Source organism: Capra hircus, chromosome 22 (assembly GCF_001704415.2).
Source record: "Capra hircus breed San Clemente chromosome 22, ASM170441v1, whole genome shotgun sequence".
Classification (NCBI taxonomy): domain Eukaryota; kingdom Metazoa; phylum Chordata; class Mammalia; order Artiodactyla; family Bovidae; genus Capra; species Capra hircus.
This window is the reverse complement of record NC_030829.1, coordinates 50,983,101-51,009,042: the sequence shown is the minus strand read 5'-3', so window position 1 is coordinate 51,009,042 and position 25,942 is coordinate 50,983,101. Positions and strand designations below refer to the sequence as shown.

The 25,942-nt window shown below is 45.7% G+C and overlaps 2 protein-coding genes across 3 annotated transcripts in view; both read right to left on the bottom strand.

Moving 5' to 3' along the window:
* QRICH1 (glutamine rich 1) overlaps nt 1-16,510 on the bottom strand; it is a 42,729-nt gene extending 26,219 nt beyond the window's left edge. Inside the window, exons 1-3 of one of the 2 annotated variants that reach the window (XM_018067163.1) lie at nt 15,656-15,772; nt 14,554-14,613; nt 6,399-6,728 (exon numbers count right to left, since the gene is read on the bottom strand). In XM_018067163.1, coding sequence (XP_017922652.1) covers nt 6,399-6,707 — 309 coding nt within the window. In that variant the 5' untranslated portion in view covers nt 6,708-6,728; nt 14,554-14,613; nt 15,656-15,772. Of the gene's footprint in view, nt 1-6,398; nt 6,729-14,553; nt 14,614-15,655; nt 15,773-16,093 lie in introns of those variants that run through there. The other variant, XM_018067162.1, reaches the window with a different exon arrangement.
* On the bottom strand, nt 17,444-25,223 carry QARS (glutaminyl-tRNA synthetase). The gene is made up of 24 exons (XM_005695970.3): nt 24,752-25,223; nt 24,460-24,607; nt 23,988-24,097; nt 23,770-23,845; nt 23,496-23,560; nt 22,893-22,946; nt 22,707-22,767; nt 22,297-22,368; nt 21,324-21,409; nt 21,067-21,153; nt 20,526-20,625; nt 20,333-20,411; nt 20,149-20,257; nt 19,919-20,049; nt 19,720-19,812; nt 19,470-19,607; nt 19,296-19,383; nt 19,063-19,206; nt 18,844-18,948; nt 18,585-18,677; nt 18,343-18,470; nt 18,183-18,249; nt 17,980-18,105; nt 17,444-17,581 (listed from the first exon to the last, which is right to left on the bottom strand). The coding sequence occupies exons 1-24, from the start codon at nt 24,866-24,868 to the stop codon at nt 17,531-17,533; spliced, it is 2,328 nt and encodes a 775-aa protein (XP_005696027.1). The 5' UTR covers nt 24,869-25,223; the 3' UTR covers nt 17,444-17,530.

Genomic DNA, 25,942 nt, shown 5'->3' with positions numbered 1-25,942 from the left:
CTGGCCGTGCAGCCTCCAAAATCCACTCTCTGACCTTCCTATAAATTTCCTGAGCTAACTACTACCCTTTAGCCAATTCTTCTGAGTAAACTAGGAAGAGGGAGGTGGGGAACTAATTGCCTGATACTTGTAACTAAAAGTCAAAACTCAAAATGGATACAGAAAATATAACAAGTTGGAAACTTTAAAACAGTATTTACCTTAGGAGAGGAGGATGTGCACAGCGGTACTAGAGATCTGATCTGTACCTGCAATATTTTCTGTCTTAAAAAATAAAAAGGCAAACTGCCAACACAGCAGGAGTATTTGTTATAAAGATTTGTCTGGATACTTTTCAAATGTCTGAAAAGCAACTAGGGCCCTAGGTAGGAATGGAACTAATGAGGAGAGTGGGAAGAAAAAACAACAGTAGCTATGATTCATTTATTGAAGGGTTACTATGTGCCAGGTGGTATACTTAAGGCATAGCATTTTCTGTAACCCTTAAAATAGCTACAACATAAATTATTTTATTTCCATGATGTAGATAAGGAAACGGACTCAAAGAGGTTAAATCACCTGCCTCTGACCACATATCTAAAGAATCAGAGGAGGATCAAACTCATGTTTGTCTAAGAGCCAAGCCTGGCTCGTAATTAGCTTCTTCCTCACTCTCAGCAACTCTACACAGTGGTGAGGGGTTGCTGCTGCTGCTAAGTCACTTCAGTCGTGTCTGACTTTGTGTGACCCCATAGACGGCAGCCCACCAGGCTCCCCCGTCCCTGGGATTCTCCAGGCAAGAACACTGGAGTGGGTGGGCACTTCCTTCTCCAATGCGTGAACGTGAAAAGTGAAGTCGCTCAGTCAGACCCTCAGCGACCCCATGGACTGCAGCCTTCCAGGCTCCTCCGTCCATGGGATTTTCCAGACAAGAGTACTGGAGTGGGGTGCCACTGCCTTCTCCGGGTGAGGGGTTAGGGACTGACTATACCAGCACAGAGGGAATGTGCAACAGCAAAAGAGGAAGAGGGAAAGAAGCTGGGATAACAAATGAGGAAGAGCTTCACTTTCATCTATGAACCTTGAGATCTTTACTTTTAACAACAAAAGAGTCAAGTGCTGAGAAATCCCCTTCCTCAAAGCATCCTTCATTGAGCAGGACGAGACTGAACCAGCCTTATCTGAAGCCTCAGTTCCTGCCCTGGAGAAATGCAGGGAAGAAACAAGCAATTCTGTGGGTGCTAAGTAGAATCAGACTCCTAGAATTCACCAGTGGGCCTTCTCTCTGGCACACAGATTTAACTCCATGTGGATGCTTCAGGAAGTACCCAACTCAAGAGGGTTCTTGAACATGAAGTTCCAAATAAACCATTTTTACCTAGCTCAGGCAGACCTATCCACAACAGGAAACTTAAACCTTTCCTCGTATTGTACAAACTGTTAAGGTATTTACATGAGAGCCCTACCTTTTGCCTTCAGATAGTACCGCCCTGTCTTAAATAAACATATGCTACTTGATATAATGAGAAATAACAACTTTTGGTCTTTTCTCTGATTCCTCGTCAGAGCTCTGAAGACCTTCGTAATTTTCGAAGTGATAATATAAATGCTAGGACCATGTTATGTTCTAATGAGGTGACTCTTGGTGGGTTCCTGGATGAGGGCTCACCTCAAAGACCAAGCTATGACTAGAAACTTGATACTTTCAGCCCCACCCCTCCTTCTCTGGAAAGGGAAGAGGGGCTAGAAATTGAGTTACTAATCAATCATACCTACATGATGTAGCCTCCATAAAAATCCCCAAAGTGAGAGGTTTAGGGAGCTCCTGGGTTGGTGAATATATCCATGTGCCGAGAAGGTGGTACACCCCACCTCCATGACGAAGGAACCGCCTGTGTTCACAACCCTTCAGAACCTCGCCCTATGTGTATCTTCATCTGGCTGTTCATCCATATCCTTTATCATTTCCTTAATTATATAATAAACTGGTAAATGTGTTTCCCTGACTTCTGTGAGCTGTTCCAGCAAATCATCTAACCCAAGGAGGGATAGTAAGAACTGTAATTTATAGCCAGTTAGTCAGAAGTACAGCTGAGATAATCTGGGACTGGCAACTCTGAACTGGGGGTGGGGGTGGGGGACAGTTGTGTGAAACTGATCCCTTAACTTGTGGGGATCTGACACCAACTCCAAGCAAACAGTATCAGACCTGAACTGAATTATACGCAAGCCAGCTGGTGTGGAGAACCGGTCATTGTGGAGGAAACCACAAACACATTTGGGGGCCAAAAATGTTGAGTGTGGTAGGAGCAGAGACTAAACAGACACAGTGAGTTTTATTCTGACAGCTACTCTAATTAACCTTTGACACATACCTTTGTCTGCCATCAATTCACTAGATCTATTCTAGGGATATAATTACTTTGTCAAATATTATGTGGCTGCTTCTAGACTGGAAAGATGAGAAATTTATGGGGGCAGAACAAACTCTCTAGGATGGTGACAGATGGTTTTAAAAAAGCAATCTAATTTTATCACTGTTTTTTAAGGTAATCTAGAAAACTGCCTCTGCCCTCAAGGCAATAAATTGTTTTGAAATTTCAAATGACGTTAATATAGGCATAATTTTACATTCTTATCAAAAGGGTTAGGTTGAGACACAATACTATGGGGCAAAGAGTCTTAACGTTTGAACTGAAGGCAGGTCTGTTCAGCTCCGTGTTTCAGTGAACACGTCACCTCACTAGTCTCATCCTTTCACTCAGTGCACTCTACCTACACAGCCATTCTGCTGTTTTTTCAAACGAGCAGGCTCCCACCTTAGCGCTTTCTGATCTGGAATGCTCTTTCCTCAGATAGCCACACAGCTCATTCACCAACTCTCTTTGGTCTTAACTCAAATGTCACCAGCATAGTAAGGCTCACCCTGGCCACCTGCATCTGCTCTGTTTTTCTCTTTGTCACTTATCACTATATAACAAAATTTTTAAAATCTTATGTATCATCTTACCCCTCCCAGCTATAAATATGTTCCACAAGGTCAGGAAGCTTCGTCTTGTTCAATGTTGTCCCTAAGCATCTAGCAAAGGGCTTTACACATAAACACAAATACATGGAGGTGTCTAGGAAAGAGAAGAAAAGGTTAAAAAACCACACTCCTACACAAATTCAAAGCAAAATATTCCCAAGCAACACCTTTTTTTTGTAAATTACAAAGAAGTTCATGTTTAATCAAATAATTTAATAATTCAAAAACTCTTTCTTAGTCTCCTACCCCTTCAATTCCTCTCAGGCTTCATTACTACTATTTAAGAACCACCACATTCTACGTATGTTAAAAGCCAGTGATACTAAACTGCTTATAACACTCTACAATCTGTTAAACATCCCACTTTGTCAACATACATAGATCCACCTCATTCTTCTGGCTACACAGAACAATATACTACAGATGTATCGTTATTTCCCATTTCCTTTACTGAAAGTGACTTGTTCCCAGTATCACTACTATAAGTAATGCAGTACTGAATATCCTTATACACACATTTATCTGTGAACACAAATGTAAGGCCAAAGGTATGCATACTTAATACATTTGACAAGTATTGCCAAATTAACTGTCAAGAAAATCCCACTAATTTATCCTCTCATACTCTGCTGCCCTGGGTAAACTCTTTATACTTTAAAGAAAGAATATATAAACCTATAAAAGAGATCAAAAAAACAAAATGTATATAAATTAATTTTATAATTGCTAGGCCCATATTTGAGCCTGCTGTCACTCAGAAAGAAAATGTTTTTTCAGTATTACATGAACTTGTATCTTTAGTCATATATTAATGCAAATCATCTGTTTGTTTGTTTGTTTGTTTTAAAGAAACAAGTTTTTATCATATTTAAGACACTCGGGGTTTTTTTGGCTGCACTGCATAGCGTGTGGGATCTTAATTTCCTGACCAGGGATTGAACTTAGGCCTTTGGCAGTGAAAGTTCAGAGTCCCTAACCACTGGACCTCTAGGGAATTCCCTAAAAGGTCATTTTTAATTTTAAATATGGAGGGAAAAACTGCTATTGCACGTATCATATACCACAAACCATATCTCAGCAACTTGTACAGTAGAAATTTATAGTAAGATTTTTAGGACTACTTGAATAAACAAAAACAAAAAACGCTTCAAATAGAAAAAAAAAAAATTTAAGGAAAAAATTAGGTTTATGCTACCTACACAAATAACTTGAATTAAAATCAATGACCTGTGTGAAAAAGGGAACCACACATAAAACGTAGCCTAACAAGTTAGCCAAAATGTAGATACACAGGAAAAAAATATGATTTTTACCTAAAGGGCATTAATAATTATTACTCAATTATTATATCAACTGCTGATCAAGCTAAGATTCTATGAGCTGTATATACAACTAATTTTTATGCAGGAGTTCCCCGAGACCTAAGAATTAGTTCAAAGATTCTTTCAGGGTAAAAAAAGATTGAGAAAAGCTATTTTAAGAGTTTACTTTCTTTCTTAGGAAGGCTTTTCACAACCTAAAAATCACGAAAACTTTCTATACTGCCTTTTCATAATTCATTGCTTTCTTTTTATCTGACTCTTTAACCCACCTGGACCTAATTTCTATTATGAAAGATATCCAACTTTATTTCCAAAAGAGGAGTAGATGCCTTACTCTACTAATAGAATATATCTTTTCCTCACTGATCAGTAGAGCCACTTTCATCCTATACCTGGTATCTACTCATTATATATACTGACATATAAATGTGCTTTGAAGTCCTTGGTGAAGTTCCAGCTTCTCAGATTAGGGGACCCTAAGAACTGCTCTATCTTTCGTAAAAGTTTCTCTCCTACATGAATTCCTGTATCACCTGATGCTGTTTGCTTCCTCTCTTGTGGCAATTTCTTAGATTTAGTGGATTAGAAAAAAAAAATCATTCCCTATTATTTTTATTGAAGTATAGCTACTATATAATTTTATAAGATACAGGTGTACAATATAGTGACTCACAATTTCTAAAAGTTAAGTTTTAGTGGGATTTTTGATGGCATTTTTTTTTCCAGCACGGATAGCAAAAAACTTTTTAAGTATCTTTGTAGTCACTAAGAATGGGAAAATCTGAGTCCATGACATTGGAACCTATCTCATGGATTTATTACTGTATTTCTTTGTCCATTTACAAGAGGTTTGGGTTACAATGATGATGCTAATAGGTGATCTCAATTAGCCATCTTGAATATAAAGTCTCAAAAAACACTTTAAAGTCAAATTCCAAACTATTTTAATCTTATGAAAAAGATCCAAGCTGTAAACAACACAATACTTTTTTTTAGAATAATTTCTTAAACCAAGAAGTCAGCCTTCTCTTTTTACTTTTCCTGTACCCTTCCCTCCTCATAAAGATCAGAATTAACAGCTTCATCCCTCCACGTGCCCGATGTTTTCCTGCTATCTCATTCAGCCTTACTGAACGGTATTATCCCTACCGACGCATGAAAAAAACTAGGACTAAGAAGATTAAGATCATATCAACAAATAGGAGGTCAGGTCAAATTTAAACCCAGGAACGCAACTCCAAAGCTCAGGTCCTTCCAATACACCCACTTACATTGCTAAGGAGCAAAGTCTTCTATCTTACCAAACACAGCTCTTCACACCCGGCCTCTCCATCATGTTCCACCTCCTTTCCTATTCTCTTGGTAGAAATCATCAAGGGCAAAGTGATATGCAACCACAGTAGATAGTAGCAAGAAAGCAGCATTTGTAACTGGAGGAGACCTTCAGTTTCACATGTGAAAGTGTTAGTCAGTTCACACAAGGACTCCCTAAAGAAGACAACTTGTATCTTCTCAGCAAATGTATTAAGTTTCTCCTTCTTCAGTAAGCTTATTATCAATTAGCATTATTTCTTGAGGCTTATATCAAGTGTAGGCCTAGAAATCTACAGGTGACCTGAGTCATGGAACTATACAACTAAATGAAGGTCACTAAAATATGAGTCTTTCCACTAAAAACAAAAAACAAAAAAGTTTCAAATATCCTGCTTTTAGTAATGAGCTAAGATGAGCCCTCCAATATTCCTGATTGGCTCAGGGTGACACAGACAAGAAGGGAAGCTTTGGTCACACGCCATTGGGACATATCCAAATCCAGTCCCACAAGACCTCTTCATTTCTGTACCATTCAATTCTCCAAAGCAAATGGCAAGTTCAGTTTACAGAAGTGCCAAATATTTTTAGCGTTAACGATGAAAGCCCTTGTGTAAAATAATATGTTTCGAAAAATAGAATATTCTTAGTGAACATAACCTCTGACATTTGTGTATAGATGTGATGCTCTACTAACCAAAAACCTAATGGCAAATTCCACTCAATAGAATGCACCTCAACAGTGATTTCCCCTTTACCTGAACCTGCTGTGGCTGTTGAACCTGGATCTGCTGTTCTGGCTGGGTTTGAGGCTGAACACTCGTGGTGACTGGACAGGCAAGTTCAAGCAAAGACCCGGCCACTTCGGTGCTGTCTGTGTAAATGCAGTTCCCACCCTGCTGGTACACCATGGTAGTGGTGGCTGTCTGCTGGAACTCCTGAAGGGCTTCTGGCCCCTTAGAGGCTAGTGAGTCCAGAAATTCCTTCATCCTGTGTTGCGGGACAGACCGCGCCTTCACTCGGATGTACTCTTCAAAGGAGATGGTGTTCTCCAGAGAATTATTCATATTGCAGAGTCCTTAGGGTTCCTAGGAATAAAACAAATGAACAGAAGTCAAAACTATGCCATGGTTTTAACATACTGAAATGCACAGAGCAACCATTCTCGCATTGGAGTGGAATATTCAGGACAGCCGCATACATGAGGAATCCGAAGTACAATTTTATTAAATAACCTTTTTTTTCAATTACTGGCACCTGAAATTTGTTTCCATTAACATTTCTTAAATCAAATTATCATATTGAAAACAAAAAACAACAGCATTTGTCACAGTACTGGATGAAATGGGCTGAAAACACTCTCTCCAACCAGCACTTGGCCAGGCCAATCCCATCTTCTCTGCAGAATCAAGCACTAGACAGTGAAAGCCACAGGCAACACTACTCTGCAACCATCAGAAGACTCCAAGGAAGGTAGGAGCTGGGGTTCCTACCAATATGTTCCAATTCCACTGCCAACTATGTTTTACACTGAAGGGACACATATGCCACCTAGCTGTGGCATGACCCTAGACACAAGGGATGTGTTCATCTCTTCCACTCCCCCAAATACCACAAAACCTCATTTTGCTATAAAGTGCTCACACTCTTTTGTTGCATAGCTTACTGGTTAAGAGCATGGATTTTGGAGTCAAACTTCTTGGGTTTAAAACCCAGCTCAAACTCTCCTTTGCTGTGTTATCCTGGACAAGTCAGTTAACTTTGGTTTTGTCTATAAAAGAGGGATTAAAATAATATTTGCCCCATAGACATGAGGATTAAATATGTATAACGCACTTACAAAAGTACCTGACATAGACAGTGCCATATAAATATTAACTAATACGATTTAAATATGTAGGAGAAGGAAGTTGAATGGTACCTTAAGTAACTAGGTCACTTCTAAAACTCAGAAATCAATTATGCAAGTTTTTCATCAGGGTGTTTACCTTAGGGTACAGGGGTGGATAACAGCCCTCAAGCAGCTGGGGGACAACCACGCAATCTATCCATGAATGCTGAGTGTCCTGTACTGCTGCTTTCATACCATTCTCTCGTGACCACTATCACCTCCAAAACAAAAGCAATGAAAGGATATCAAAGTAACATAAACTAAGTGAGTCTCTTTGCCCAAAAGAAGACTCTCGGTCAATCTCAATGTCTAGAAAAGTGATTTGCTCCCTTGAGCCATGAGAATAGAAATCTCAGTCTTTCACTGCCCAGATGCTGTCTTCTGTTAAGAGACACAAAGTGGGTGAGTGATCCTCTCATTATTATCTTCCACTGGCTCTAAACTCTAGTAGACAAGACTGTATCCTGGTCCTCTCTGAATGGCTGACACATGTAGGTACTTATCTGTTGCATCTGGAATTCAATGTGGAACAAGGATTATGACTCTTTGTTTCTGTAACATGTATAACTTACAATAATAAAATGTTATGCTTTCCCCTAGTAAATGGCTAATCTATACCTTGAAGGGGAAAAAAAAAAACAAACTATACATCCAGGGCAAGAGACCAAAGGAAAAATATGATCCATACTGCTATTAATTTCCTGACACTGGTAATACTTCTGTGGGATGCTGTTTAAGTATAGTATACAAATTATATTCAGGTACTTTCAAACAGAACAGATCTCAGCAACAAATCTTTTATTATGAGGTCCATAATACATTGCAAATGTATTTCTCCATAAATAAAGCATACTATGTATACCTCGTCCTGTCTAAAAGGCCTAGACCACTACTCTCAGGGAAGCCTCCACATGGGAGTCAGGAAACCCCAAGCACAACAGAGTACAGAAAATGCCAAGTACAGGTCAGCAGAGTGAAAGGTGAAGCTGTTGCTGATGGCCTCTTATCTTGTGAAATTTAACTCCTATTTGTCCGTTTCTCATCTCTTCTAACCACCTCTCCTGCCCAGGTCTCCCTTCTCTCTGCTGCAGAGACTCTCAGTTATCTTTCCCAGAACAGATAATTAGGAGGTCTGCTATGAGACTTCAAGATTAAGCTATCAATAACACCCATGGCACATAAAACAGGGGCAGCATCAGGGTTTCCCAGGTGGTGCAGCAGTAAAGAACCTCCTGCCAGTGCAGGAGACTTAAGAAACATGGGTTTGATCCCTGGGTTGCGAAGATCCCTTGGAGGGGGGCATGGCAACCCATTCCAGTACTTCTGCCTGGAGTATCCCATGGACAGAGGAACCTGGAAGACTACCGTCCGTTGGGTGGCAGAGCGTCAGACCCAACTAAAGCAACAGCATGCACGCACTCAAGGCCAAGCACTTCATATTCAGAGCAGGCCACTCCAGCATAGGTGACCCACAGTCACTAACCACACTGGCACAGACTGTGTCAAAGCTTCCCTCTGATAAGAGCATCGTAACTGAAACTTCCTTCCTAAGGAAGCCTCTCTCATAATATAGATCTAATAACATTACAAAGTTCACAGTATGTGACCCTAATACTCAATTACATACAACCTTCTGCTCAAAAAGGGATAAAGGAGAGAATTGTGTGAACCACCATTTACCAGTTCTTTACTATGCTGGTACGTATTTCAGTTTTTCACCTCCATTACAGAAGACCAGCAGGGGCAAGTGAAATTTACACTTCTCCAAATTCATTTTTTTCAATAATTAATTGTATTCATGTAAAATACTTAAAGAGATGGCTTGAAATGTAAAGACTGTCTGTGCTAGAATGGTAGCTATTGTACCAAAGCAATTTTTTAAGAAGTATAGAGAATCATGCCAAAAAAAAAACAAAAACCTTTTCTTGCTTCAAATCTGGGAGAAGGTAAGTATGAACAAGCACAAAGAAACACAGTAAGTTACCTTTACAGAATCGGAAAACCTTCACACAAATACTGCTTGGTAAAGGTAGTCCACAAACTTTTCTGAGTGACCTTGTTTCCCTTCACTCAGTTTCAGTAATCAAGGAGGCTTAAACCTCCTTAAACCTTCTCTGAAGTCTGACATTAAGTACAAGCAGAATTATACCAACTCTTCTTCCCAGAATCAAGCTTTCTTCAGTTTTCAGTGTAGAATTCCACCTGGTTTTGTTTCCTATTTTTTGTCTTTGTTTTTTTTGAAAAGGAAAGTGAAGTCGCTCAGTCCTGTCCGACTCTCTGTGACCCCATGGACTGCAGCACGCCAGGCTTCTCCGTCCATGGATTTTCCAGGCAAAAGTACCGGAGTGGGTTGCCATTTCCTTCTCCAGGCTATCTTCCCGACCCAGGGATCGAACCTGGTCTCCTGCAATGCAGGCAGACGCTTTAGGGGGGAGGGTGAAAGAAACACATCTGTTGTTTTTAGGAAAACTGCTCAAATCGTATAGGAAGGTATAAAATGAAAAGTAAAACCAGCTACGTATGCTATGACCTCTGTTTCCTGATCTATGAATTTTAAACACTCATCTATCCTCTAGGAAAGGTAAGTTTAGGGCATGCAAAACATCTTCCTCTCACTAACCCCTGCTAGCCATATTTTAGTTTTTGTCACGATCAGTTTCACCACAAGAACAGTCCAAATATAAATTTATTCCCTGAGCAGGACAGCAAATAAAACACTCATCTCTCAGAAAGAATGGGATAAAACCTTGGAAGAGTATCTGCTATAAAGCCTCAAAGTTCATTCTTTAAGCTTCCATCAAAAAAAAGAAAACACCAACAGTTTTAATTAGGAAAAATTCTATAAAACTTAGAAAATGTTGATAAAGGTTTATACACAAGTTCATTATATTCTTTTCTGTTCTTTTGAAAATATTTGAAATCCTATGACAAAATCACCTTTTCATTTATAGCCAGCCATGTATTTTAAGTAGCTGAGACTCTCAAGTATAAAACCCTCTGCAGTACTTCAAGCTTAGAGCTATCGTTGGCTCTAAGCAGAAGCCATTACTTCCAATTCCCATTGCTTTTTCCTTCCACTAAGCTCCCAGCAAGTTCTTCACTGGCTATACAAGTCCACAGAATCATGTGAGAACCACTAAATCAGAGGAAGCTAAAGAATATTAACAAATAATGGATTCAATGCAGAACTTAAAAATTATATAATGGAAAAGGCCAATTTGAAACAACATTTCAATCTGCTCATTTACACACAAGGCTTCATTTCTTGTCCTTTTAACCTGCTCACTTGGCATTATCTACCAGACCAACAACACATCCCAATAATGAAAGTACACTAAGTCAGCATTTGACCTGATACAAAAGTACTGCTTAGAGGGGGTGGAGAAAAAGGCTTCAGAAATACATTTAAATAAAACAGTGATTAAACACAACGCTGAGACAGATTAAAGAAATTCTCAATAGCAGTGATATTTCTTTGTTTTTATGCTCAGAAAAAGTCCACCTTTACCATGAACTTATTCACCCACAATTTTTTAATTTATAGGATATCTTTTATCAAATGCTTTGATTCATTCAGAATTTCTTTTGCATCATCTGAGGTAAAACTCTAAGTTTATTTTTTTCAAAGACCCAATAACTTGTCCCTGTATCATTTACTGAATTACTGAAATTTCTTTGCCCAATGATTTAAAATGCCACTCTGATTATACACCAAATTCATATAAAGAAGGTCTGTTTGTTTCCAAGCTTTTTGTTGATTCAGCAGATCTTTCTGTAACATAGTAACTTAAATTTTTTTTTTAAAGCATGTTAATACCTACAAGATCTACTTTCCCACAACCAAAATGTGTGGTTTCAAACTAAAAAAATTTAATGACACAGAAAGTACATTATGTGTGAAAAAGAAGGCTCATACAATTGTATTTATATATCCTGGTATGGCTTAATTATATACCTAAGAAGAAAAACTGGCCTAACAGCAGCTATGCCTGGGTGGTGTGGAATAACGGAGGACTTAAATTTCTTCCTGTTTCATACACTCCTGCATTTTCCACAACTTGTATTAAATCAAAAAAGCAGTTTAAAAAAATAATGTTTTTTGTACAGTGGTTATACCACAGTAAGAGACACACAAACAATTTTGGTTGATCATAGTTTGATTTTTTTTCCCTCTCAAAATCTGGAACTCTGAAAGACAAAACCATCAAGCTACAGAAGTCTGCATAATAATGAAGACTGTTAGCTTCAAGATGTTGCTCACAAGATACAAAAGGCTGAGCCGCAGTAACAGAGGAAGAAAAATGGATAAACTTAATGAAACTACAATTTATAACTCCCAGAGAAACAAGATTCTTAATTAGCTTCAAGGCAAAGACTTAGTGAGGAGCAATAAATAAACTGATTAACTAAAATACTTCTGAAAAACATGAGGCTGGAGGGAGAGTTGAGTACTCTCAATTTTTGGAAGTCAGAAATGAAGGGGGAAACACTCTGCAGCTCTTTAAGGTAGTCTGTAACTAAGTATTTGCTTCTGAATGAACACTTTAAGTACAGCTGCTTTGCAAAACAATAAACAGATGAACCAACCCCCCATCAACAGACCCAGGAAATTTTCCCTATAACTGCACATATTTTTATGGGTTATTTCCCCTGTACTTCCTTCTACAAGAACTAAGAGCAGGTCCTCAGTATACCACAGTTATCATTACTCCAATTACTTCACCTCTAGTCCACAAGAGGAGAAAGTCACTCCAAAGCAACAATTCTGCATTCCTGTTTGCTGGGGTTTGTTGTTGTTGTTGTTTCCTATTTAGGTGCCACGGAAAGGCCTACGTGCTCAGGGCAATCACCCCTTCTTGAGTGACCTCAAATCTGATAGCTCTTCCCGACTCCCCTATGCAGCTCTGCAGAGTGGGTCCTGAATATGTGATCAACTAAGACGCTCAGAGCTGCCTCAGAGCCCTGCCTCTTCCTATTTACCCAATGATCATGCTTCTGGGCCCCCTCTCAAGGCTCACATCTACTAGCAATGGATCCTGATAGCTTAGTTCTGGTTTGAAGAACACATTCCAAACGAAAAAAAAATTCAATTTCCATTTTAAGGAGTCAAGAGTCACAGTCACATTTGTCCTAATTAACAACTAAGGAATCATTTCAAAGAAGGAACTTGGGAGACACTGTTCTATTCTTAAAGATATCAATCCACCATAGGGTTTATGATAGAAATTAGCCCATTAGGACATTCACTAGACAGAGAAACTCCTCATTTAGGGGTATTTTCACTATGGATCTAGTTTTGGACAACACACTTTCAACCAGGAACTTAAATTCACATTCCTACCAACGACTGATGAGATGCAAACTGGCACAACTGTTTGCCTTATCTAAGTGAGGCTGAAAACATGACCCAGCAATTCTATCCCTACATGTACATGACAGACACCCATACAAAGGCACATAAACAAGAATGTTCATAACAGCATTGTTAACAGCCCCAAACTGAAGGGAATCTACACGTCTATCAATAATAGAATGAATAAATTATGGTTTGTTCAAACAGCAGACTACTACACAGAAATGAGGATGAATGAACTACAGCTGCACACAATGCTGACAGACACAAAGCACAAGCACAATGCTAAAAGATACAAAACAGCATGATTCCATTTATATAAAATTCAAAATTAAATAAAACTATGTTGTCGAGGGATACAAAGGTAGTAAAAAGAAAAACAAAGAATATGATTATCACAGAAGTCAGAACAGTAACTGTCTCTAAGGAGTGAGAAGCTATAACCCAGAAGGGACTCATGCAAGGTTCAACAGTGCCGGCATTACTCTCTCTTGAAAAGGTGCTAGTTACACAGTGGTTCACTTTAAAATTTTTCACTAGATTGTACACAGACCAACTGAATTAATATGTATAGAAAGATATTTCACATACACGTGCAAAAAAAAGAGCTTTCTGACACAGCCTAACAGCTCTACATACAGTTGTGCACTAGCCTAAAGTGTGACAGCAAAGGACCATTCTTGTCCCCTTTTCAGCAAAGCAAGGGGTTAATTATCATTTCTTCATGCACTTACAATTAGAAGTCACAATGCAATGTGACCGGAAAAAACTAGCTAAGCATTTAAGTGAAGCCTGGACTTAAAACATCTGGAACAAAATGCAGGGCAACTACCGATAATGAAATTGAAAAGAACAGGAGTTCACCTAACATTTCATTCTGAAGCAAAGAAATAAAAGATCATTACAGATTGAGGCTGGCCATTTAAAAAGAATACAAGCAAGATGCATGGCACATCAAAGACAAACTAGTATTTGATTCAACTTAAAGAAGGCATGCAAGCCTGAAGGAAGAAATCACTGATTCTGAAGTTGTCATGATGGAGGACAGCCACACCCAAAGCCCCTAACTTTGGTAACTTTGGTTACCTTTTGGAGCAATTCAAATTTACATGAAACTTCAATCACTATTTGATCTTTTCTTTAAAACAGCAACACATGTGGAAAGGGGTTGTGGAAAGGCAGAGGTTCATGGAGACATACACGAATTATGCATCACAGAGGAGTGGAAGTAGGACATCTTGTAATGGGGAAATTTTAGCTAATGAGCTTATGGAAAAGTATTATCTACAGACACCAATTTAAAATGCAGACCTCAAACGTAATGGTTAAAAATTTCAGAAAAAGTAGGCTTAAATGGTATATTAATATTTTAAGTGTATCCTAGATAAACTTGGCTGCTTGTCTTTGAAATATTCTGATCCTTAGAAAAGGTGATGCCTTGTCATGCTAAAGCCTGAAAGTTGCACTGATATAGTTTAAGAGGAAAAAACTGTCCAAGCAGCAAACTGGCTGGATTCAAAGCTGCAGTTCTCCCACATACTCAATTTTCTAGCACCTAGTCGTTTCTGGCAGACAGTACCCAGAATGATTGGCAGGATCTGTAATGTTTCAATATTACCAGGAAAAAAACTGCACACATATTCCCAGCATATGAATAATTTTAACTCACCAGTCACCACGGTGCATACATTTCTGCTGCTTGTCCTGAGTTCTTAAGACTTGTAACATTCTGAAGAAGACAGAACAAAGAAGTCCTTCCATCCCCAGCCTGTTTTCAAATTTTAACTTGTTCTTAAAGATAATGTCTCGTATATTAGGAAAAACTACCCCCATCATTTTCAAATTTGATTGCTAATTTTAGTTCCTCTTAGTTTCTTTTCCCTTAAATTTAATGAAGCAAGACTGTAAAACATAAACTAGCAGATAGTCCGACTTAGAAAAGAGTCTATTTCTCTGGACAAAGCTAGATTTTCCCTGGAACCAGAACACAGTACAGGGATTTAAAAAAAAGAAAAAGAAACAACGCTGAAAAGGACTGAAATCCTAAAGTGAAATCAAAAGCGACTTTTCCAGGCAGATTTCAGGAATTTCTGCTGAGGATCTTTGGAATTACGAAAGAAGGCAAAACACTGACTCGGGTTGTTCAATTCTGTTCTGGGCAACTTTCTGGCTGAGCAATAGCGGGCCCTTTAACCTAACAGACTACAAGTAAGCCCCTCCCAACCACACAGAGGAAAAGGCTGCATTTCAGGATTTAAAGCGGCATTTTAGAGCTCATGTAGTTTCACAGCGTCCACAGAAGCGGATCCCCTTCCGGAGCGCACAGAGGTGACGTGTAAGAATTGCGCTTTAATGAAGAATTACTTTCTAATGACAAGAAAACAGGTATCACTGACGGGCCTTCTAGGATTTGCCTTCCCTCTCCAACACAAAGCATCAAAACAAGGTGAGAAAAGTCGAGAGGTTTCGCTGCCCTCAGACAAACAGCGATCGGTTTCAGAATCAGGGCAGCACCCTCCAAGCACCCACCCCGCACATGGGCCTCGGGACACCACATTCTGAAGAGTACCAGCAATCTCGCCCACTTCACTGAGGAGCGGGGCCGCAAGCTAACCCGCAAAGCAGGTTGGTTTCTCGTTAGGCCTAGGCCCCGGCGGTCCGGGGACGTCACCTGAGCTAGAAGGGTCCAACCCACAACCTTCTTTAAACTGCAAGCCGCCCGTCCGCCCACAGCCCCTCCCCACAGCTGGGTGTCTTGCGCGCCGTCGCACCGGTGCCGCCACCCAACAGCACGGCGCGCGCCTGCCCGCGACCCTCGACTTCGGGGCGCGCGCCCCAGGAAGCCGCCGCGGCCCACGGGCTGCAGCTCCAGGAGCCGAGATATCCGGGCCGGGAACGCGCACGTCAGCGGCCACGCGCACCGGGAGGGCCGCACAGCGCGCGCGCGCCCGAGCGTATAAACAGGCCCGGCCGCGCGCGCCCACCGGCGCGCGTTCGCGCGCCGCGCCCACCCGAATCCCCGAGCCGCCCCTCCCCCACCCAGGGGGCGGAGGCGCGCGAGCCCAGGGACGTTCTCGGCTCCGGAGCCGCCCCGAGGTCTCCTGGGCCCAGCGGCAGCGGCCCGCCCGCCCCCGCCCGCCGTTGTGTGGGGTGGGCCCGCTGTCTCAGGCCCGCACCCCGCTGCATCCCTGCCCCGCTGGAGTCCTCACCCGGCGACGTCGCCGCCGCCGCCACCGCCGCCGTTCTACCCGCCGGCCCCGCCGCACCGCTCGGGGCCCCGGTTCTGCCGTCGCCGCTCCAAGACCGACAGGATTTTCCCCTCACAGCTCCCTGGGCGCCATCTTACATTCAACCCTCACAGCCAATGAGTGCCGAAAGCCTCTCTCGCGATAATTGGTGCGTCGAATCCCGCGAGAGTTAAGGCTGCCTCCTGGCCAGACTTAAAGGGAACGCTTCTGCCGAGGCGAGAGGCCGAGCGTAGGGCTGCAGTAGCGGCAAGAGCCTGGGGTGTAGGGCGGAGCGCCCCGCCCTCAGACGCCCCTCCATGTGGGGCGGAGCCAGGGCCGGAGATCTGCCTAGCCTTGGAGCCGGGGCAGGCCGGGGCTTGAAGCTCAGTCTCAGCACCCTTCTGCCTCCTGCCCAGGCCTCCTTAGCGCAGCCTCACGCGGTGCGGAGAGCGGCCTCTTACTTAAGGTGGCCCGCACAACCTCTGACCTACGCCCGGCGCCTCCAGCTGCAACCCACCTGAGAAGCCCCAGGTCACTCTCCTCCAGGATCCCCTAGCATCTGGGACCCACGCCTCACCCTCCATCTGCTGTTATCCTAATTGAACCTTCCGCAGCCCAGTCCACCTTAAAGCGGGCCTCGGGTAGCCTGGTGTTTGTATACAGGGAAAATGTGGAGGGTGTTAAAGCTGCAGGCACATGCGGGCCTCACCAGTAGCCCACACTGCCCCAGAGGGGAACAGACTGCCATATACTCTTTCTTAAAAAGGCCTCTGGACCTTTGCACTTGTTCCTCCTTCCTGGAAAACCCCTAGTCCTTTGGGGTTCCCCTCAGGAGGCACCTCCTGAGAATAGTCTTGAGGCTCAGGCTGGATCAGGAACCCCGGATCAGCCTTACACAGGCGCCAGGGCCACGACTTCTGCACAATGCCTGATCACCCTCTGTCTCCCCAACTAGATGGTGGACTTAGAAGGCCACCACACAGGTCTTCCTCATTCTGCTGTGCCTGGCACATAGTAGGTGCTCAACAGTTTTGGATGATTGGACTAGGAGCCAGGCCTCTCCATCTGCCTAGGCATGCAGGCAGACACAGACCTTCTAGGTTCCTCTGACACAGGGCTTCCAATGGTGCAGCAGCATCCAGGACCCACCGTTTCCTCAGACTAGGTGCAGAACGTACCCAGTCAGGCCCAGGCCTCCCCTGGACCACCACCAAGTGCACCGGCGATGTCAAAGCTGTCAGTACTGCTCTGTGTGCAGTACACCTTCCCTCCGCCCCACGGCACGACTCTAAGGCCCTCGGGTGCTAGGAGAGCAGAGAGAAACACACAGACTCCAGGGGATTTACTGTTCTTTATTGACATGGAGTCTGGGTACCCCTAGCCTCCGAAAGGATGAGGTAGGTCCACAGGACTTGCAGTTCACACTTTTCCTGGGTCCTCCTTCAGTGTGACGGTTCGGTTGAAGACAAGCTGGAGGACAGAGGGGCAAGAATGACCACCAAGCCCAAACCAGGCCAGGAGGCCCGGGTGAGTCTCACCAGACACCCCACTCCAACCCTCACTTCATCCCAGAGGAGCCGAGCACCAAAGAACTCTAGTTCTCAACAACTTTTTGACTTTGGTTAAAGGACTGGCTGGCTCTGGCTCTTCATTTTATAAGAGTTATAACAATCCCTATGCCAGCCTCCTACCTTGAGGAATAAGTAAGGAAGGGTTCATAGAAAATGTTGTACATAGCCTTAACCTCTGAGCCTATTTCCTCCTCAGTGGAACATGGATCCCACTGCAGGTGGGGAGGATTAAGTAAGGAAATGTCAGCATAGTGGCGGCTACCACCAGCATTGTGGTAGAAAGGTAGATTCAAGCACCTGTCCCTGGTTGCTGTCTGGATCCACGGAAAAGTAACCAAGGCGCTCAAATTGGAACTTGTCGAAGGGCTTTGCCAGGGCCACAGAACAGTCCACTAACGCAGCCTCCACCACTTGTAGCGAGGCCTGTGGGCAGAGAACTCAGGTGGCTATCGAGCCACAAAGGAGGCCCACCACCCTCACCCCATACCCCATGAGCCTACCGGGTTCAGGTCACTTAAGAATCCACCGGGCACCTCAGCAGGATCCTCGGGGTTCTTGTGCTGAAATCTGTAGCCAAAGTAAAGGTCAGACTGCGCTGGGCAGCCACAGCAAGCAATGCCCATCTCATAACCTGCCCCAACCCCAGCTCTGTTCACTCACAGTCGCTCGTAGAGGCGGATCTCACATGTCAGAGGCTGTGATACCCAGTGAATAAATGCCTTGGGCTTTTCACCAGCATCTGCGTGCCTGCAGGTCACCTTGAGGCTTTCCACACAGCCACTGGGGCCCTGGGAAGTCACGGGGCCTGCAATCAGACTTGGACCCCACTACCAGGACTGCAGGCTGCACCAGATCCTCACTCCCGCAGGCACTGCAGCAGGAAGCCTGCAGCTGGCTCTCACCTTGACAACATGCTGCAGCTCGATGACGTAGCCTGTATGCCTCAGGCCCACGGGCTGGCCCCATGCCAGGCGCTTATAGCCTGGCTCTGGCTCCTAGAAGTAGGAAGGTGGAGAAACACAAGAGGCTACAAGGGTCAGGCAGGTACAAGAGGCTTCTTCCACCTCTATGTCTAGCAGAGGTTGATTTGAAGAAGGGATGATGGGCCCTCAGGACTGAGCTCAGGAGCAAACTGGACCCTTCATCCCACCCCCAATTCACCTCTTTGAAGTCCGTCCTTTCAATGAAGACATTGGATCCAAAGGGAACCTGATGGAAGCCCTTGGTCTCATCAGCTGGGAAGTTGGGCACCTGGATGTCCAAGGCCTAGAGCAGGAGAAGTGTCTGAGTCACACTAGGCACTGGGATTCCCACACCCAAACCCAGGTGCACACCCCCCTGCCGCTCCCCCAACACACAGACACCTTGAAGGAGACTTACCTTGGCAGCAGGAAAATTGGTGATGACCACCTGTAATGGCTCTAGCACAGCCATGGCCCGAGGGGCCGTGTCATTCAGCACATCACGCACACAGGCTTCTAGCAGATGTGGTTCCATTGTGGTCTGTGCCACTGTCACTCCCACCTAGCAGGAAAGGTCAGCTTCAGTCGCAGCCATAACCACACACTGCTGTGCTCAGCCCCCAGCTGCCCACCCAAACCACTGGGCTATACCCGAGCACAGAAGTTGTTGATGGCCTCGGGCGGAAAGCCCCGGCGTCGTAAGGCTGTGAGCGTGAAGAGCCGGGGATCATCCCAATCCCTGTGGGCAAGGAGGGGATGAGAAGGCCGTTGGCAGCACATGCTACTAGTGCTGCCAACCTTCGATAAGCCAAAAGCCACACGTACCGCACAGCGCCAGCTGCCACAAGCTGGAGAATCTTCCTCTTGGAGACGACAGCATAGTGCAGATTGAGGCGGCCGTACTCCCACTGCACGGGACAGTAGACGTCCAGCGCGTTGCACAGCCAGAAGTAGGAGGAGCGTCTGCGGTGGGAGGGCAGAGTCAGGGCTGGCCACCTCCAACCCGGGACAGACTACAGGAAGGGCCGCTGGAATCCCACGGGCCCTCCCCTCCCCATGGGCCCAGCTCCCTCACCGGGCCTGGAATTCCTTGGTGCAGAGGGAGTGGGTGATGTGCTCAATGGAGTCACAGAGGCAGTGCGTGTAGTCGTAGGTGGGGTAGATGCACCTGCAGGGCACAGGCAGTGGGCCCCACCATCTAGCCCCACTCTGCCCGACCCTCGGCCCACCCGCCACCCCACAACTGCGCAAGCCCACCCCGAGCTCACGCTCACCAGGTGTCCCCTGTGCGGTGGTGCGGCGTGTACTTGACGCGGTAGGCCACGGGGTCCATCTTGCCATCCTCCATCACCAGCTTCATCCGCAATGTGGCCTCACCCTCAGCAAACTTGCCCTTGCGCATTGCCTGAGCGGGAACAAGGGTTCTGGCTGCAACTCAGCCTGATGGCATCTCATTCCCAGCATTCTGGCCCACTGAGACCCAACTGCACCCCCAGATCTCCACCTCAAAGAGCAGCAGCGACTCCTCTGTGGGACGGTCTCTCCAGGGTGAGGGCAGTGGGTTGTGGCCTTTGAGCTCCTCTCCTCGCTGGTGGCACACATAGGCCTGACCCCTATGAGGAAGGGGTGTGAGTGCCCGGCATGACTGTACCCTGGTCAGCCTATCTGGCTTCATACCGTGGCCTCACCTGCAGATAAGCTCCACAGCCCAGGCATACAGCTGGTCAAAATAATCGGAGGCATATGTCACCTTGTAAGGGGTGTAACCTGGGGGACAATGGGACAATATTAGCAACCAGTCAGGAGCACCCAATGGCAGGCTGTGGCCTGGGGAGAGGCCCATGGATAATCAGTTCGGCCCAGGCCCTCCCCAGCCCATACCCAGCCAGGCCACCATGTCGTAGATGGCAGTGAAGAACTTTGCTTCCTCTTTCTCAGGGTTGGTGTCATCAAAGCGCAGGAAACAGATCCCATTGTTGGCCTAGGAGAATTGCAGTATCTGTGAGCTCCTGTTATCATCAGCTCCTACAATCCAGCTCATCAAACTGGGAGCTTCTCAGAGCTCACCCATGTCAGAATTTAAAACATCTTTCACTCACCTTCCTGTATCTAAATGCCCTAAAAAAGGCATCTTATACTAATGTGAGATACAACATAGTCTCATCCTAACTCCGAGAAGCAGCACTGGGAATTTCCCCAGATTTGAACTTACTGCCTCACCAAGATCTTTTTCTCAATGAGCCCAATTGGGTGGATTCTGAAGTATCTGTCACACATTTCTAGGTATCCCCTTCAAGGCCTCTTTCTGCTCTGGGACACTTTATGGGAGCAGCAAGAAAAGTAGGGACAGACACCCCTCTGGTACCTGCTCATGGGAGTAGCAAGTGGTCAGCCTGCTTGCCAGGTCCCCAGACACACTCACCTTGGCATAGCCAAAATTGAAATTGATTGCTTTGGCATGTCCAATGTGCAGGATTCCATTGGGCTCTGGCGGGAACCGGGTACGAACCTGAGATTAGGGGAATGGGCGCAGAGGAAGCAGGTGAGACCTCAGACTACACTAAAGGATGACCCTTCCTAGGGAGGCCATCATGACAGGTAAGGTGGAGTAGCATGTAGGCAGCCCAAACCGCAGGCAAGTCACGATGGCATAGCTTGCCTGCCAATACTGCCACCCACCTGTCCTCCAGTGATCTCCAGGTGCTGCTTCAGTAGATCCATGGTATGAGGAGTGGTCACATAGCCTGGGGTCTTGTAGTTCTCACCTGCCAGGGCCAGAACAAGCCTGATGACACCAGGCTACAGCCCAGGGCTTCCAACCCCAGGGACCTGGCTATAAGAATTGCTACTAAGACCCAGCCCTCCACAAGAAAAAGAACCTCTCTTACAATATTGAGAATGTCAACTGGTGAAGCCATATGGAAAATAGTATGGCGGTTCCTCAAAAAACTAAAAAGAGTTGCATATGAATCAACAATCTTACTCGTGGGCATGTATCCAGACAAAACTATTATTTGAAAAGATACACACACCACTACACTCAAAGCATTCAATAGCCTTGTCTTGGTTACATTTAATAGCCTTAACTTGGCTACATTCAACAGCCAAGACATGGAAACAGCCTACATGTCCATCGCCAGATGAATGGATCAAGAGAATGTGGTACATAGATACAATGAAATATTACTCAGCTATCAGAAAGAATGAAATAATATCATTTGCACAACATGGATGGACTTGAAGAGACTGTCATACTAAGTGAAGAAAGTCAGAAAAACAAATACCATATGATACCACTTACATGTGGAATCTAAACACCACCACAAACGAACATACCTATAAAACAGACTCACAGACACAGAGAACATGTGGTTTCCAAAGGAGAAGAGGGGAAAGGGTGAGAGATAATGGGAGTTTGGCATCAGCAATGTAAACTGTAATATGTAGGATGACCAAACAACAAGGTCTTATGGGATAGCACAAGGAATTACATTCAACATCCGGTGATAAACCACAATGAGAAAGAATGTGAAAAAGAATAGATAACTGAGTCGGTTTGTTGTACAGCAGAAATTACACATTATAAACCAACTATACTTCAATAAAATTGAAAAGATCCAGCCCTCCATAGAGTTTCAATCTGCCTGCTCACCAGGTTTGTGGAACTTCAGTGCCTCGCCTCGGAGCTGCTCCATCAGAGACAGGGTCTGAACAACAGCCTCGCCTGCAGAAGAACCAAGGAAAACTTAATTCACTGGATACAGCTATCACATCCAGCTCAAGGAGGTGCCTGTCAATAGTATCCATATCCTATAACCAGAACAGAACCAAGCAGTCCCCTCTTCCTCCAACCCCAGAAACAAGAGATACACAGCCAGAGTCCTTAGGCCTCTGGCTAGTTTCGGAGTAAAGGAAAGAAAGGAAACACCGGAAATTCCAGTCTTGCAGCAGAAGACAGACTTGAGTAAATGACGGCCTGAGGAGATGGGGCTGTAAAGATCCACCGGGTGGAAAACCCAGAAAGCACGGAGCTGAACCCGACAGGAGCCTCAAGCCTCTCACCATTCTCCACCACATCCTTTGCTGTCCTTCGGTCTGTCTCTCCTGGCCGAGCCTTTGCCACCTGAGAGAAGTTCAAAAGATGGTCAAGGTCTTAGGATTACTGGATTCAGATACCCCCTTCCCCAACCTAAAGTTTCACCCTACCCTACCTCATCCCCAGGGACCCCAGACCATGCTCAGTCCCACCTTGGGCTTCTTCTCCAGATCAGTCTCCGTCTTGGGACCCAGAAGATGGAGGACCTGAGCAGAGACCAGAGTCAGAGCTGGGACAGGATGACACGACTTATCCCACCCACACACCCACCAAAAGGCTCCTGGGCCTATTTACCGGCACCGCCTTGAAAAACCTACCTAGCCCATCCCACCTCTGCTCTTCACATGTTTCTGTGGCCTCAAATACTCTTTCCCTCCTGAGGGTCCAATTAGGCTCAGGTAACACAAACAGCCATTTACACAGAGGAACTGTGGGCCCAGCATTGAGGTAAGCCATCTACCTCAGCCATCACCCTCCTGTGATTCTCTGCCAGCATCCTGAGATGAAGGCCACATCACCCCTATTTACAAGATGAGGAAACTGAGGTTCAGAGTAAAGCAACTCACCCCAAATTAGGCATAACCCAGGGGCCCGAGTCTTTGATTGTTCGCCAGGTGCTCCTCCCTCTACCCTAGGCACTGCTATCCACCATGACAACAGAAATAGGCTCTCTTGCCCTCCCAGCCCCGTGTACCCCTCAGTGGACTCGACATTCTGGCAGGGCCTTTGCCTGCTTCAGCTCAAGAGGCACCCACCTGCATGTCTACTTCATGCTTGATCATTTTGCCATCTGCCCACCTGAGTGCAGCCCGAGCCTCTCCTAGAAACAAGGATAGAAGAAGATGCAAAAAGGCAAAGCAGGGCATTTCCCAACCGCTTTCCCAAGAAAAGGGCCTGGCTGACCTCAGAAACCAGAGCGAGACCACTTCTAAGGTGCTCCTATTCCTCCTCCCACCTCCCTCTCACTCATCCCCAGAAGAAAAGGCATGTCCCGCAAGAACACAGTCCCTTGCCCCAGGCCCTGCTCACCCATCAGCAGCCCCATGTTGAAATGGTAACGCTCTACCAGGAGCTTGGCTCGGTGGCGATTTATGGCAGCCTCCACCTACAGAAAGCCAAACCGTGTGGTTCAGAAATGCTCCGGGAACCCACACTCTCACCCTGGGGTCTCCCTGATTGGAAAAGTTGAGCCACTCCTGTTCAGGGTCAGTCCTAAGGAGGCAACTGACGGCTGGGGGAAGACTCACGGCCTCTTCAATCTGTTCTGGGGTCACCACAACGCCCACACCGCATTCCTGCTCGAAATCCTCAGTATTGATGGGATCCAAGGGATGACTCTGCACGTACTCAAGGGCAGCTGAAAAAGAAGAGCGAACCAATTTATGGCATCTCAGCTCCAAGAAATAGGAAGACACGACCCTAATCCATCCAGAAAATCCCAATAAATTTGGCTCCTGGGAAATTAAGTCGTGCCCCTCTAGAGAAGCTCTGAGGCCTCAGGAAAGAAGCGAGTGTTAAGTTCCTCATCAGACCTAGGTTTCTTCAAGTCAGTCTCACCGGAGGTGGCCCTCTCCATTTGTCAGTGCCAGGGCCTGGGTTTAGAGGGGAAGGCAGAACTAGTAATCTAGAGCGACACCGAGGGACTTCTCAGAAGGGACAGAAAGAGGTCTGGGCTGAGAGAAGTTTGGGTTGGAAGCGCAGGTCAGGGAGGGGTCTCACCGCTCAGCTGGGTCTCAGTGTGGATCTTCCTACTGGCTATGTAGCTCACGAGGAAAGAAAGGCGCCGGGGATCCCGGAGTCGGGAGGCCAAGCCGTAGAGCAGGGTCCCGGTAGCCTTGTCGATGGAGGAGCCCAGAGTCTGCTGCGCCTGGGGTCAGAGGGGTCAGAGATAAGCCCCACGCCCAGTAAGAAAAGCCTGGGCAAGACAAGGTGGGCTGCTTGGGCTTGGGACCCGACCCGGCACTGCGCTGGGGCACAATCGGCAGCCGGGACCAGGGACTTAGGTTCGCACCTGGGTCGCCGCCTCGCGTAGCTGCGCGCTCAGAACCGTGTTCTTGAGCGTTTCGCGGGCCTTCTGCTCGCTCAGGCCGAGGCCAGTGAAGAGCGACAAGGAGTCCAGAGCCGCCATTGCTGGGACGCCGGAAACCGAAAGAAAACTTTGGGGCCAATCTGCACGTTGGCATTAGCCCACGGACCAATAGGAGAGCGATACTGTCAGGGAGAGCCAATAATCTCCTTCCTTGGCGGGAGGGGGTGGGGCTGTCTAGGGTTATTAGCTCCATTTAAAGGGCAGAGGGCGCCTTTCCGGGCGCTTCACTTCCGCCTTCGTGCTGCGGGTCCCCAGAGAGGGTAGTGGCGACCCGACGTTTAGGAGGTGCTTTGCCGCGGATCAGGAAACAAACATAGACATGGCCCTTTGCTCTTAGACTTTTCCTTTTCAGCCCTGGAACCCTCGGGACCATCCCAGTTCTGTTCTTGGGAATATGTGAGTCCCTATCATCTTTCTGACGTCACAGCTTTGGAGTTGTCATGGAAACAGTTGAACAAAATGAAGCCCGGGAAATCCTGTCAAAGACTCCAGAGAATGTCTGAAATGGCCCATATGATGGGCCCCAGTAGTCTGACACTTCACTTCTTGAGCACCCAGCTGGGCACACACCTGGCTGGGAGGCACCTCAAAAAGTTTTGTGATGATTTGGTTTAAAATCCCCTGGGAATTCCCTGGTGATCCAATGGTTAGGACTCTGCAGCTCACTGGTGAAGGCCTGGGTTTTCGTCCCTGGTCGGGGAACTAAGATCCCACAAACCACACAGTGTGGCGAAAAACAACAACAACAACAACCTGTCATACTTAGCACCCTTACCAAAGCGTGCATGTCAGGAGAACCACAAGATCAGAGCTTGAAATTCATATTTAGGTGTTGGACAGGATGTTTCATCAAAGCTGAGATAAGGTGGGACAGAGGAGGAAACAAGAATAGGCTGATAATGCAGAAGCAGCAGTGGCCACAGTGCTGAGGCTCACAGAAGCCTTGTGCAGAGGCCCGGCCCAGGGAACTGTCATGGGGGCAGGCTCAGCAGCAGCAGAGCTATGGTCAGAGGTGGACAGAGCCTCAAGCAGTGCATCCAGCACATGCAGACCCCCAGGGTCCAGACACTTGGGGCTGCACCCAGTGAAGGCCCAGGACAATCCTGTTGCAGT